We start from the raw sequence: 15,245 nt of genomic DNA, 5'->3' as shown, positions 1-15,245 counted from the left end.
CTTGGGCGATCAGAAGTGGTGCCAGTTTGATGTAGACGACCTAGCAAGTCATACACCGTACGACGGCTGCATCCCATTGCTCTTGCGACGTCAATAACTGATCTTCCCGCTTGCAGCATGCAAACGGCACGTTCACGTTGCACATTTGACAACCATGGCATTTCAAGTACCGTTCGAACTGTGGTTTAAAAGTGTTTTTTTCAATTCTTGAGGCCAATGCAAACACGTGCATATGAAGAAAACTTCGATGCGAAGATCACGTGATCGACTGCACGTGCAAAACCTGATTTGGCACTAACGTCATTTGCACGACGAATGGATGGGTTTGAGTGGGTTTTGCTAATGTTTTTCTAGAGTCGAAAGATAGGGATCCCATTTTTCAAATTACATTTTGTGAAGTTTCTTTTTTGACTCAGTAATATTTTGTTTTAATTGATTAAATTCTTGTTTATTTTGTAATTCGTTAGTTTTTGATTTTTTTAAAATGTAGTTAATGTTAGGTCGACTTATGTCCTCACTAATTGCCAAGGAGGAGAAGAAAGAAGTCGGGAAGTAGATATATTTTGCAGCTGTATGCCGGCAGCAGAAATGAATGGTTTAATTATTTGCCAAAGAGGCGGGACAAGAGATTGTTTTATAAATCCTCATAGAGGGGATTGAAGACACAATTAAATGCAAGGTTAGATTCCTTAGAATAATGTTTTGTAATATACTGTAAAACGCCATGCTTCCAAGTGGTACCGTATGCTTTTTCGAATAGTTTTTACCAAAGGATTCTAAACGTACCAAATGGTCAATGGTACTACGAGTTTTCCTGAATCCACATTGAATATAAAGGTAATTGGTTTCAAGATACCAAGTTTATTTATTGTTTATCATTCGTTCCATGGTTTTACAGACACAACACGTTAAAGAGATTGGTCTGTAATTAGACTGATCGGTATGATCCCGGCAAGGCTTTGGTATAGGGACTACAATGCCGTTATGTCCCACGAAGTTGGGCAATTCATCATTCCCCGTTTGTTATTTCTCTACAGTCGAATGTCACTTTGTTTACGAATATGTTGTCTTGGGACAAATCTCAACATTATGAATATAGCACTTCTGCAAACAGTTTGTCATCAGCTGACAAAAAAGCTCTGTATTTACTGCATTGTCAAGCATATCTCAATGTTAGATTTCCGGTTTCAGTATTTACCTATCAGTTACTGGACGTTTATGTCTGACATGAAGTTCAGAATGTGATTCTCGCTGATACTAAAGCGTGTGGCAGTTTTTCTTCATGATAATATTTCTAGTACTTTACCAACCTTTGCTATGGAGGTGCGCATAGACACCTGTAAAACATTCGAACATCAATCAAACCCATATATTTTGTTCGTATATTAATACTTTCATCATTGATACATACCTATTTCAAACTCGCACAGTTCTCCTCTATAACCCGGAGGACAGACACATCGATATCCAAGCCCTGATGCCAGGCAGGTAGCATTTTGCCTACAAATATTGTCTTTGCACAAATCAGGTGGCACGTCACATTTTTCCCCAGAGAAACCTCCTCTGCAAAAACATTTGAATCCGTTGCGGGTAGGAATGCAGATGCTGTCTCCACATGGACTTGAAGCACAAACATCAGGTTCTGTTGAATAGAACATTTATCAGTTCATATAAGCCAAAGTTAAAGGCGTACAGAAGCTTTAGTATTTTACAATATTTGTCTTGACAGATTACGTTTTAAGGAATAAAAGGAACAATAATAATAGTCTTTATTACAATAGGAGCGACGTTTCAGTGTGCCTTCAAACACTGTTAACAAGCAAGTGATTTTATATTCTTATTCTACTTCCTCAGCGCTCCAAATAACTAAATGCCTCTCAACGAAGGTTATGTTGTGGTAAACTGATGTTTTGCTTTTTGATGTATAATAACCATTAACTAAATTTTAGATGAGAAATGTTTTCTCACCTATAATATAACATTTGTAAGAGGCATTCACAAATATATAGGACAAAGGGTAAGTGTTGGTTTTAAAACTGGAGCAAACATATTGTTACAAAACTATCATGTCTAATCTTGGCTTCAAGTACAGAGATAATAAAGCTCTCAGCCATCGAAGTGATTCCAGCCATGATACCAGCCTCATGCTGCATTTAATTAAGGTGACATACCTTTGTGCAGTCCCCTTCCAAGCAACAGTATCAAGTTATAACAGTAAATTCCAGCACAAGTAACCTCAGTCATGTTTACAGTCACCATCTTAGATTTTATGACGCCACGTTTGTGTATCATGTGACCTTAGGTAACCTATAAATAGAGCTGTCAAGGTTAGCGTCAGGGCGGCAATTTTGACTTTGACAAGCAAGGTAGGGTTCCTGGGTTGCGTCACAGCTAAATTCTACTGTACGTATTATAAGACATTGTTATTGCATAACTTTTAAGTAACATTTATTGATACTTGGTCTGCTCTCTAAGTATCTAGTTGTGGATAAGTGATTTATAGGGGGTTATTTTCAACTTTGTTGACATCCGCATTCCGTCTGACAGTTACGAGAATCCGACAGTCGATCCGGATTCATTCCGACGGAATATTCCTGGATCGTATGATTCAACTGTACAGGTTACAGATACAGGTACAGTCACAGTTACAAGTCGCGAGTGATTTATCGTCAGTATGAAATATTACAGTTTACAGTTTATTTAATGATTTGACAGTCGCTGATTGTCATCGCGATCCATAGTCATTCCGATTTGCTATGTTTACATTATCAAGTTACAGTCTCTGCTAAGGGTTTTCTTCCACAGGGGATGATTGGAATCGTCTAAAGCCGAGACATACATACTGCACTGTAAATTATTAGGATTTGGCTTCATTCTTATTTGGAATCACATTTTGACAGCTGTCGGAGGTGTGGCCTCCTTGGTATTCATTCCGGGTCACGTGACTTCCGGTATGTATTGTTTACATTTGCTGGATCGAGGTCCGGTCACAGGCCCTCTTGTCTTTGCGAGGATTAAAGATGTTTAAAAAAATTATAGCATTGGAGACGACCCCCGACTCGAAATGCTTCACAGTACAATTTACATTATGACAAGGCTGGACACATCGGTGTACCCACAGGGGCGTGTCACGCTTAGAAACAGCGTTAGAAAGACATATAGGTATATAGACCCTACCCTAGAACTATATAAAAGGAAAGGGATGTAACGACAGAACCACCCCCTCCTCAATCAAACTTAGATTTCACCACGTAAACTATTTTTAAGGCCCCGTCGAGGCCTACGGATCGAAAGCGAGATGATTTCCCTACAACATGAGCTATAAATGGTCACAATCGGATCATTATTTCAAAAGTTATACGCCACGACTCACCGAAAACAGCTACCTCCGCAATTCCAAGCCAAAAACATGGATCACCCAAGACAGTGAAAACTCACCTGTTAAATTCGTTTATTAATTCCAGTCACTTTGACAGCACCTATGTAAGTCTAGATTCGATCGGCAGCGACATTCCACGGGTCTAAAAACTTATTGCAACATCTACAAATCATTTCCTCGACAGTAAGCAGGCATTTTCTCCAAAACCATCGGCAATCATACTCACTTGTCGGCCATAGATGGCCTTGGCATTCAAGTGACACGCCCCTGTGGGTGCACCCTACCCGCTTGCTTTGCCGATCACTACGCTACCATCGCATGCAATCGATTTAAACTTAATGTGAACATAATTATGGAGGATTGGCATATCGATGACCACTCATGAAACCTTCCAATTCTTTATTGTTATTTCTGCAAGTCGATTGAAACCCGATTTTGACCCTCAACTAAACGATCTTGACACAAATGGATGACGATATGTCCGCACAAAACGGGTGTGTGGTCGAAGCAAATCCCCTGATTGGTTGACATAAGGGCTTGTCAAGAGCTACCTAGCTGCAGCTTCGGCCTTTGTGTTACCTGCTATGCCAACGTGACCCGGTAATCAACAGAGGACGGTGCCAGGTTGGCCAGTAGAAAGATCGTTGTAAAGTTCTAAAATTTCTTGGATGACAGGGGACTTGGAGTTACATTTTGAAGTGCTTGAAGGCAAGACAATGAATCTGTTATTTTACTCAGTAATGTTCAACCAGCCATATATGAGCGTCTTGTGCGATTGCCTAGTGGTTAACACACTAGACTTGAAATCCAAAATGCTAGGGTTCAAATCCAGCATAATGGCAAAACTTTTCCAAATTTAATCAGTTTTTATACTGAACATCATTGAAAACGCACCACTTATAAAAGTTGAGATTATTAAAAGCACGTGTAAGGAATTGATGTTTTTGGAGTGGATAATTACAGATGGACGACTGACTAAAACAGCAACACAGAAAAGACGCTCATTCATTGAAATGTTCCACAGTCAGAAAGGATCAAACACACGTGGGGTCAAATGGAAAAGTCAATATCGCGTGTGACCGCCATTTGCATTGACACATGCATTTCAACGTCTCCTCATTGAGTCAATAAGCGTCCGAATAGAGTTATTGAGGATGGCATTCCACTTCTGCAGTAGTGCAGCCTCAAGTTCCCGGATGTTTCGCATTTGTTGTCGCCGCTAAAGACTTTGACCAATTTCGTCCCATAAGTGCCCCATTGGGGATACATCTGGCGACTGTGCTGGCCAATGAATAACCTGATGTGTTGCTGGGCCATATACTGCATGGAAAGTCTTGTTGTGTGTGCCCGTGCGTTGTCCTGTTGAAAGGTATGGACTTCTTGGTGGTGATTGAAGAAAGATACGATGTGATTCTGAAGAATCTGCACACGGTAATAAAGGGCATTAACTCTCCCTTGACAGACATGAAGGCAGTCCTGTGATTGTAATTTATTCCACCCCAGACCATGACACTCCCACCACCCTAAGGTCTGTCTGAACCACACACTCATCAGCATAACGTTCACCACGTCTACGCCGTCAGCATAACGTAGATGAAGACGTGACTCGTCAGTGACTACCACACCATGCCAGTGTTGTAACCTTTACTGAAAATGCCTGCTAGCCCATTGTATACGCTCATTACGGTGTCTGTCAGTCAGAATTGGTCCAACGTGAGAACGTCGAGCATGGAGCCCTGTAGCGTGTTAACGGCGTCGCATGGAGTCAGCGCTGATGACCCCCACGTCAACCTTGAACTAGTGCAGCAGTCCTGGCAGTCGGCAGTGTTCAATCACTGATATGGACATGGTCAATATGGCGATCCTGATGGAGCGTCGTAACACGTTGTTGCCAAGATCATTGAAGGTCACGGGTGCTGCCGGTCTACTGATGTCGTCTATGAAGCCTAACGATGGTGGAGTGGCCAACTCGAAGTTGTTGAGCAATATCCCTGCTGCTGGTGCCAACCTGAATCATGCCTAGTGCACGTTCTCTTTCGTGAGGTGTTAACCTCGGCACCACTGTCCTCGTTTCACAATCGTTAGTGAAATAATAAGAATCGGTTCCCATACACCTGCTTTTAATGTCACAGTCAGTATAATTTCAGAATGAAATTTGCGCTTTTTTCATGGCGTGGCTGCATGTTGATGCATTTTGGAATTAAGAGTCATACTGTGGACAGGAATTTGTTTTTAAAGCATTTTTTCAACTGGACATGCCCTTCGACTTCATGTTAGTTATATTCATTGATCATTGTCATGCTGAAATCCATCTTGATGAAAATATGGACAATTTTAGACTGGTGCGTTTTCAATGTTGTTCAGTATATATAGCCTCACTTTCGTTAATGATTATCACATGACCTAACCCTTGCACAAAATCTTCATGCAAAGTCTGATTCACGGTGATATCCATATGGTCACTTGGCTGTCTGCAAACCTCTCTGTATAGCAACAAAAATGTGAGTACTTTTAATCATATCTTGTGCGCTTTACATAATATTTGAATAGTATATGTTGTTGGATTTATCATTCGGAATACTTTGACCATTATTATTGTGTAATTTTGATAGAAAGCTGTTATTGAAGCACGTTATTGAAATGCATTGTCTGACATTATTCAAACGTTTTACCTGACAATTTTGAAGTGCTCTATTTGATAATCTTGAAATCTTATATTTGAAAATTCAGAAAAGTCATATTTAGATGCTGTAATTAATGTATTATCTAAAAGAATGATTTTGTTTCTTTTAGTTTCTTAAACCTCATCGATGGATCGAGTCATGTCAACGTTCCAATGTCAGTGGCGAAAAATGTAACTCTAATGAATCCCTGTCGATGCGAGTTTTGGAGTTCTTGCATCTACATTTGATTAAGAAAATTTGCACACAGCCAAGTATTACTCATCACATGAGACGTGAGCATGTATTAAACAAAATGTATTAAATACTGGTTGAAAGTATTGTCCATGCCAGATTGTAGATATCCACTTATTTGTTATAAAGTGATGTACTCTCTTGATAATGTTGGTAGACAAACATGGCTTGGATTTGTTAGAGACATTTTGTTTGAGTATGGTTTTGGTTTTGCTTGGCTGAATCAAGGTTTTGGAAATGCGCATATGTTTGTAAATTCTTTTGTACAAAGACTCAAAGATGTCTCAAAAATGGTTATGTAATATAAATGAAAATGTTAAATTAAGTTTCTATGAAAAATTTAAGTTCTCACTTCAACCTGAACAATATTTGACTAACATAAAAACACAACCTTTAAAAAAGTTTTTGACCAAATTTCGCAGTGGAAACCATAATTTACGTATTGAGTCAGGACGTTGGGAAAGTATCACAGTTGAAAAAAGAGTGTGTTTATATTGTTAAAAGATTTATTCAATAAGATTGCTTGAGGATGAAGAACCTTTTCTTTTAATTTGTCCATTGTATGAAAACTTAAGAAATGAATACATACATATTGCAAAATATTAGTATAATGTAATATCATGTCAATTTGTAACAAGCAGCACGCTTGGAAATTAGGAACTTTTACATTTTACAGCTTTAAATTAAGACAAAACTGGATTGAAAACAATTGTAAATGATTTAAATGTATCATGTAAGCATATTTAAACGTTGTTGGCAAATCAATCAAATATTGTCACATGTCATAATTTATTTAACGAGGTCGGCCTACATTTCTGAAATAAAATCAATCAATCAATACTCATCACATTCATGAGTGGTCAGCAGCATTCAACGTTTAGCAGTGGCTGCTGAAATCTTTGCAAGTGTTACACCACCGTGTAACGTGTGTGAAACGTCTGGAGTGTTGTGCTCAAGGTTCAAGGGTAAGACATGGCGTCACAGGGCAACGTTGATGATGATAGTCACCTCTACGGTGAGGAATGGTCACGTCTTCATTCTTCTGAGGGGACAACAACGTCCATGGTTGGTGATGTGAACACTGACAGTGGTGAAGGTGTCGGCGATAGTAGTGGTGATACTTGTCGGTGAAAGTAATAGATAGTTAAGGCAAAAATTGCGCACTTTGGGTTAAATGCACCAAACTTGGCACACTTATATATTGAACGATTCCGAACATTTCTGGATATGGATCCGGCTCAGCAGTGTCCCCTGGTGGCAGAAAGTCCAAGATGGACACCAATTTGACTGAAATCTCCAATGATGTCATTGTATGCTCAACATATCATAATTATCTTGTCATATTCAGTATTTACTTTCAGGATTATTCAACAGTACTCTAAATATTCCTTATTTAACATGCAGCACCACCTGGTGGTGATAGAAATCCAAGATGGCCACCAAAATAACCTAATTTTCAGAAATTGCCTTGTTGTACTGCATATATTGATATCAATTTGTAAGTTCTTAACTTCTGGCTTTAGATAAGTTAAGTTCGATAAATCTAATATTTCGGTGTCAGAAATATCTGCTGGGGCAACTGCAAGTGACAGGAATGCAGTGGTGACTTCAGGATATACATTCCAAGTATCCCAAGCAGTTTTCTTCCCTATCCCGGCAAAAAATGAAGTGAAATCACAGCCGGTGAAGGCATGCAATACTGACAATGCATTTGATTTCAATGGACCAAGGGTAGTTCCAATTTCATGTGCAGCTATATATCTGTTGTGCTTGCCTACGCCAAATTATATCCATACTTCATCAACTGGTATCTGCTGGATGTTTGTTACCGTTATGACAACAACATATGTGTCTGCAGTCCTGATCACCACCTTCTTGTGACCACTTTGTGAAGCAGCAGATAGGTGCAATACATGACGGGTGTCGGCTTCTTCATGTGAGCAATCCTCCAGAAGTCTTCTGTCAGCTGTTTCAGGAGAGGTTACAACGTTTGTCTCAAGAGTGCTGTAAATGTGTTTCCCTTCTAATGCTGTTGCAGTAGCCTGTTCAGCTAGCAATGCAAAAGCTCAGTTTTGTTCTCATCAACTCCAAGGAAGCTTTGCCAGTTACTTCGCTCAAGTGATGATGGTTTGACTCTTCTTCTTAGACCCTTGCCTCGTTTTTCTCTGGTGAATGCTTTAAGGCTTTCTGTTTTGTAGGTGTCCCAAACAATGTCAGGTCTGTGCACATGTTCAAGATACTGGAACATGTATCGTAGAAATACATTCTGGATATAGTCATGAAATGTTATTGATGTTCTTGGATGAAGCATCTGCACAATCATGGGACCATCAAGTATCGCTGCAGAAACTTCTGGAGTAGCATTTGGTGGCTCCGCTTGTAGATGCTCAAGTTGTACAAGAAAAAAATCGTCAAGGTTTTCTTCTCTTGACTGACATGCAATGTACAACCTCGAAAACAGAGCACATTCTCCCTTGAGTGCTGCAACATGAGTCTTCTTTAGAGGAAGAGTCTTCCGTCTTGAAAATGGTGGCAGCTTGTTCTTCTTTATTGGTTCCTTTATTGGTTTTGATCTGTCAGCAAACCTTTCCATTACAAAATGGTCCCTGCCTGCTTTGCATCCATTCTGATCGTCTCCATTACATCATAATATCCCTGGTATCTAGTGTCAAGAGATCACCACTGTCCTCACTGAAAGGATTTCCTATGTCCTTCATTACAGTTACAAGTGATGAAACATCCTTTGCAAATGTCATCTGTACAGCTGCTGCTTGCTCATGATGTTTGGCACTTTCTAGATTTCTTCTGATATGTTTAAATTCTTGCATCATTCTTGACACCTCCGGTCCTGCAACCATCCATCGCCTGAGTGCTGATGGGTTTTCTGTCAGTCCAACAGCATCTCTTTTCACGAGAGCATTGCCTTGTTCATGATCCTGATCTAGTGTCATGGCAGAGAATGGCCGTTTAGTATTATGTGCTTCAAATCCACCGGAACACAATTTGTGGTACAGTGCTGGGTGTTCGACTGACAAAGAAGACATGTCTCTAATATGAACTGAAAGCCATTGTGTATAGTTGATAAAGACCCAGGGTATTAATCTGACAAGTGATATACATACTTTGGGAAATCTGTTGTTCGAATTGCACCCACCAGGCACAGTATGCAAAGTTCGAGATCAAGAACAAGGGACAAATACTGAAACTATGAATGAGAAGCTTACTTTGCATCACACCAGCTTCTGAAAGTTAAAAGGTCTTCTTTGTTTGCTTATGCTTCCTTATAGTGAGCATTTGCCTGGTATTGAAGTAGGAATAGTGCAGTTGCCGTGATCTGATGGGCATGTCTTGTTCTAGCGAGGTGGGTACACTTGATGAAGGAATCAGCAACACCGCTTGAGGCAATACCGGCGACACAGATTGCATTTGTCTATCCACTTCCTTCAAGCCAGTCTCCGAGGATCCTGAATGCAGCTTTATCAGTATGCAATCCATCAAACATAATAAGGAAATTGGATTCACCATAATGATTCTGGAAAGTTCAACTGGATTGTTATAGCAATTGCATACAATGGTTCATCCATGGTAAGTAAAAGCATCTGACCTGGATTTAAGTGCTCAACGGCCTTCTTTACCACATTCATTGAACGCTGTATCATAGCAACAGAGTGTGCACATTCTAGAAACAGTGGCATAAGCGCAATTGTGGTTGGAGGATTTGTTATTGGGGACTGTAATGATGCATTGAATGCTGGCCATGAGAGGAAATCATTATTTCCCAACTCTTTTTATCCCAGAAGTTCCTTTACGTGTTCCAACCACTCATACTCATGATCATTAATCATGTTCATCTTGAGTGAGAGGTCCGTTTAAGGGAGGCACATAATGATCCGTCTTGGTAAAACATGCAGGAGGTACAGTGGTATAGACTAACGGCAGCTTGGCAATGGTCTTCCTGTTTTGACTACTTTCTCCAATCAGTAGAACTGTATTTGCTGTTCTCTTCCATTCAGCTGATGGGTGCTGCATTAATGAAATGCTGGTACCATGAAAGGAACCTGTTGATGTTTTAGAGCCGGGATTTTTATCAATGTTATCAACACTCGCTGTTGTGAAGATATTTCTTGAGAGTTCCGGTGGGCATACCAAATCTTCTTTCTCTTACATGTCACAGACTCTGTTGGCTATGTCTGTTGAAATACACAAGACACGGTCATAAGAAATGCACAAACCCATATTATGAAATGTGTCAACGAGATCTCGTTTTCTTGTTTCACCATGGATCTTTAATCCAAAGTAAACTGGTGGTGGTGTTTCTCTATCTCTGTGGTGTCTTGTTGCAGGCGATTCGTTGGTGCTCCTAGTTTTCACGCTGTTGAAGACAGGAAGTTGTGAGATAGTTTGGGATGCTAGGGACTGTTTATCTCTTGTTGAGGATTGTTCCTTTATACCTGGTCCATTTAAAATCATACTGGCAAAAGCTTTCAAACTGGCAGGAACAGACTGTTAGTTGCAATCGGGAGGAAATGTTCCTCTGAAAGTCTGTTTCAAGCTAAAGACATCTCTGCGGATAATTGTTGCTGCCCTAGCTAGTACCAATGCCTCAGAATCATAATCAGGACTACAAGCACGACCAATATCTTTATCAAATGCCAGTAAGACCTCTTTGCCTTGATCGTGTGCTCTCAGATCTGGAATTGCTGACAATAGTCGATTGTTTAGTCTTGTGGTGTGTACAGTTGCAGAATCTAAACCAAGTTCATGCAGTCTACATGAGTATAGATTTCGCAGATCTGCCAGGCGGAATACAGGCCTCACTTAATTCTTTAATGTGTCGATGTCAGGAATGAATTCAGCAAAGGCAATACTATTTAGAGAATCATCACTTGAATTCATGTCTGTCTCTGAGCTACGCACGTTTGTCTAACACAGCCAAACATTTTGCATGGTACTGAGCATCTATTGCCATCATCCCTCCAGCTGACAATTTTCCAAGGAGTTTTGTATCTTGAAGTTCTGTTGCACATTTTCTTACTTTGAAATCAACATCACAGGTAGATGCTTTATAAAGTGCTGCAGAACCACCAATGTCATCACAAAAGATACATACGTCAAGGTGGTCCTGTGTTAATGATTGATAAAAAAAGAACTCCTTCACTTGAAATGCTTCATCACTATATTCATTATTCGTTTCTTTGCTCTTTCAAATCTCAAATTGCTTACTTTGTTTCGACATGATTTTTACCAGACAGCATGAACGCTTAATATATTCTCAATCCCACTGCCCTCATCGAGATGCTGAATGCTAACATTTAATGGTAGTGCATTAATCTTGCTGAACTGAAGCAGATGTTCTGCAACATATATGTACCCAGCATCAACATTTTTTCTTTTGGATTTAGCAGGAGATTGCACTGGTTCTTTACTAATATTCTGGCAAAAGATACATTGTTTCCAATCTATAGAGTTGCCTGACTGCTTAGAATTTATTTCTGGGTCGGCACTAATAACATTATAATGTTTTGACGATGTGTTCACTGTCTACATCTTGACTTTTACCTGTGAATAGCAATGATTTGGTGAAATGAAACATGAAACAAAAGTTCTTACATCAATGTTTACATGTAAAAAACATTATGTTTTCATTTCAGGTCTGAGTGGTCAAGAAAATAGCATATATGAGAAAATGATTTGAAAGCGAAAATTTTAAAGGATTATTATTTATATCACAGTTTCCTCAATTTTATCAAAATGCCTTAATTTGGTAAAATTAAACATTCAATACATATTTGTTGCATGGAATTTTGTTAAACTGCTAAAGAATTGTGAGCAATTCTTGAGCATGAAAACGTGTGTTATTCTAAAAGAAAAATGCATGAAATACCTTATTTGTGCTTAGATTTTGTCGATGTCGATGCTAGTTTCGGAGTTGTGTTCTTGCATCTACAATGTAGGTCAAAGCTGTGAAGATACCTTTGGCCACAGCAGTGAAAATCGACCTATTGTCAGGAATTCTAGAGGAGGTAGTCTTGGATCCAATGACTGCAGCATTGGCAACTTGGAACGTAACTGGTTGTATTCCTGTTGGAACACTAAAGGATTTGTTTCCGAAATGTTTAGTTTGGTGAGGGTAAGATCTACAGAAGTCGGTAAGATGCTATGATATTGAGATAAATATTAGCTTCAGATATGTGTGGTTGAATTCTGATTCCAAATGGTGGAACACAATTGTATGCTGGATTGGACTGATTGGAGCGTAATATAGTGATATACTGCAGTGAAAGTTTAATGCGGCGTTGTTCAATAGAAGGTTCGTAAGCCTCCGCATATAGACTGTCTACCGGAAAGATCCTAAAAGCTCCGAGACAGAGCCTAATGCCTTGGTGGTGGATAGAATCTAATTTTCTAAATTGCTTTTGCAGGCAAAATGCAATCTGGAAATACGTGCTGCAATCCCACCTAGCGTGTATGGATGATAATCATTATGTTCGTCACCACAAACGAAATAGAGAGCTGATACCACTCATGTTTATTCATGTTGACACGCACAAAGGGATGGAGGTCTCCAACCTTGTGCATGCGACGGTTCTTAGCATCGCCAGATATTACTATTTGCAGAGCTTGACGGCTACAATAGACCGTTGCCACCCTTACTTGAAATTGTCTGTTGTTCAAAAACTGAGATATGAACTGAGGTAGTCTACCCCTCAATCCAAATTCATGCAAATCTCTTAAAATACCATGTTTCCATGTTGTAGCATATGCTTTTTCTAAGTCGAAAAAGATAGATACAGTGTGTTGTATGTTGCCAATGGAATATTTCATAAATGATTCCTGACGCAGCAGACGGTGAATGGCATTTCGGTTCTTTCGGAAACCACATTCAGGTCTTTAAGGAGGATATTTGTATAGGGGTGATAATGGCATTGTGGCACGACTGAGGAAAGTTTCCGGTTGTCCAAATGTCATCAAATATACTGCCGTCCAAAAGAAAGTATACCAAATATTTTTGCCGGTTAAAATCATAAGCACACACGGGGAATGCCACGCCTGACCGCAGTACAGAGATAGAGAGCAGTAGGAATCAACAAGGAGCTTCAGATGCCCCCTTATTGCGAGAATATTCGGCTGCACCCGGGTGTGCATCACCATGTTGTTTCAGCGTTTCCGCAAAACAGGGCAAACAGTAGACAGGCCCAGAAGTGGGAGACTGTGGGTGATCACGCCCCAGGAGGACCGCCATATCCGGGTTATCCACCCCAGGCAACAGCAACGTCAGCAACGGCACTCGGATATCGTATTAGTCGACAGACAGTATCACGACGACTGCGTGAACATGGCATTTAAGCACGACGTCCATACCGTAGGGTGGTACTGACACATCAACACCGGCGTTACAGGCTCCAGTGGGCAAGACAAGTTCGACGTTGGCAAGTCCGAGACGTGTCCTCTTTTCGGGTGAGAGCAGGTTCTGCGTATTCACTGCTGATAGCCGTCAACGTGTCTACAGACGTATTAGAGAACGTTTAGCTCCTATCCATTTCCAGGAAGTTCCGGCGTATGGTGGAGATGGTGTTAAAGTCGTGGGGTGGGGGTGGGGGGGGATGGGGTTGTGGTGGACTGAAAACAAGGCTAGTCATCATTCGGGGCAACCTTACTGCACAGAGGTACAGGGATGACATTCTGCGACCGGTAGTCCTTCCATTCATTCACCAACAGCCACGTGGCATTGTCTTCCAACATGATAATGCAAGACCTCATACTGCCAGACTGACAAGAGACTACCTGAACAACATGAACGTCCATGTCTTACCATAGCCAGCGTGTTCACCAGACATGAACCCTATCGAGCATTTGTGGGACTATCTCGACAGGCAGATTAGGAACAGACCAGTACCCCCAGTCAACGTTCGACAGCTGGAACAGTGCCTGAATGACGCCTGGCAACAGATTCTATGCAAAGTCATCAGACGCTTGACGTTATCCATGCGCCGACGTATTGTTGCTTGTGTCAATGCACAAGGTGGACATACTCGCCACTGAAGCAGTACATGGCTCTAAATTGGGTACCGGGCATTTTGAAAAACCTTCTGTTTGTTCAGTTTTATTGTTCTGATCTTTTTTTTGAGCCCCCGTGTGTCTGTTTCCTTTCAATTTCTTTATCATTGTTATTTCTGAATTGTGTTTCGGTTAAAAAATGCAGAAATGAATACTCTAATGAAATATAAACCATATTTTGTTGAAATCGTTTTTGTTGTTTCTTAATTGGTTTTCGAAACTAGTGGTATACTTTCTTTTGGACGGTAGTTTATATTGAGTAGTGTTTCCAAACTTGAATCAGGGAGGTGTTTCAGGAGCTGATAATGAATATCATCTGTTCCTGACCCTGCCCTAATGGAGAGAAAACGTTTAATTGTAATCCTCACCATTATCAGAGTTAAAATTGACTGATTTCTTTTCTTGTTGGGTTTGGTATTTCTGGAACTGAGGGTTATGATGTGATGATGATGAGTGGTTTGCCAAAATTTGGCCATGTTTGCAATTTCAAATTTATGTGTTAAAAGAGAGTCACTATCTTTGAGATGGCGAACACCAGATGTTGATCCTTTTCCCTTAATCTTTTGAATCATGTTCAACACCTTGAATATTGGTGTTCGGGAGTTGATTTTGGCCACACATTTCCTCCATGACCGGCGTTTAGTTTGTTTAAAGGTACTCGCTTGCCCTGGCATTTGCCATTTTAACAGTATTCTGGTTATGCACAGTATGATGTTGTCGGAAATATTTGTCCGCCTTCTTCCTATTTTTTCTAACTTGTTTGTATCAAACCATCGTTTGCCTATGTGCGGGTTTGCAGAGGACTTAGGAATGGTTTTGTCTCCAATGGCATTTAAGACGTCTGACGTTTGTATCGTAGGCACCAGAGGATGCAGTCGCTGTCGTACAGGTTC

General features: G+C 40.3%; 1 protein-coding gene across 1 annotated transcript in view; it reads right to left on the bottom strand.

Moving 5' to 3' along the window:
• LOC124288796 overlaps positions 1-15,245 on the bottom strand; it is a 318,833-nt gene that overhangs the window by 118,819 nt on the left and 184,769 nt on the right. Inside the window, exon 18 of the mRNA XM_046725327.1 lies at positions 1,412-1,642. Coding sequence (XP_046581283.1) covers positions 1,412-1,642 — 231 coding nt within the window. The remainder of the gene's footprint in view (positions 1-1,411; positions 1,643-15,245) is intronic.

Source organism: Haliotis rubra, unplaced genomic scaffold (assembly GCF_003918875.1).
Source record: "Haliotis rubra isolate DU_JTF1 unplaced genomic scaffold, ASM391887v1 Scf425, whole genome shotgun sequence".
NCBI lineage: Eukaryota > Metazoa > Mollusca > Gastropoda > Lepetellida > Haliotidae > Haliotis > Haliotis rubra.
This window is presented reverse-complemented; position numbering and strand designations above follow the sequence as displayed.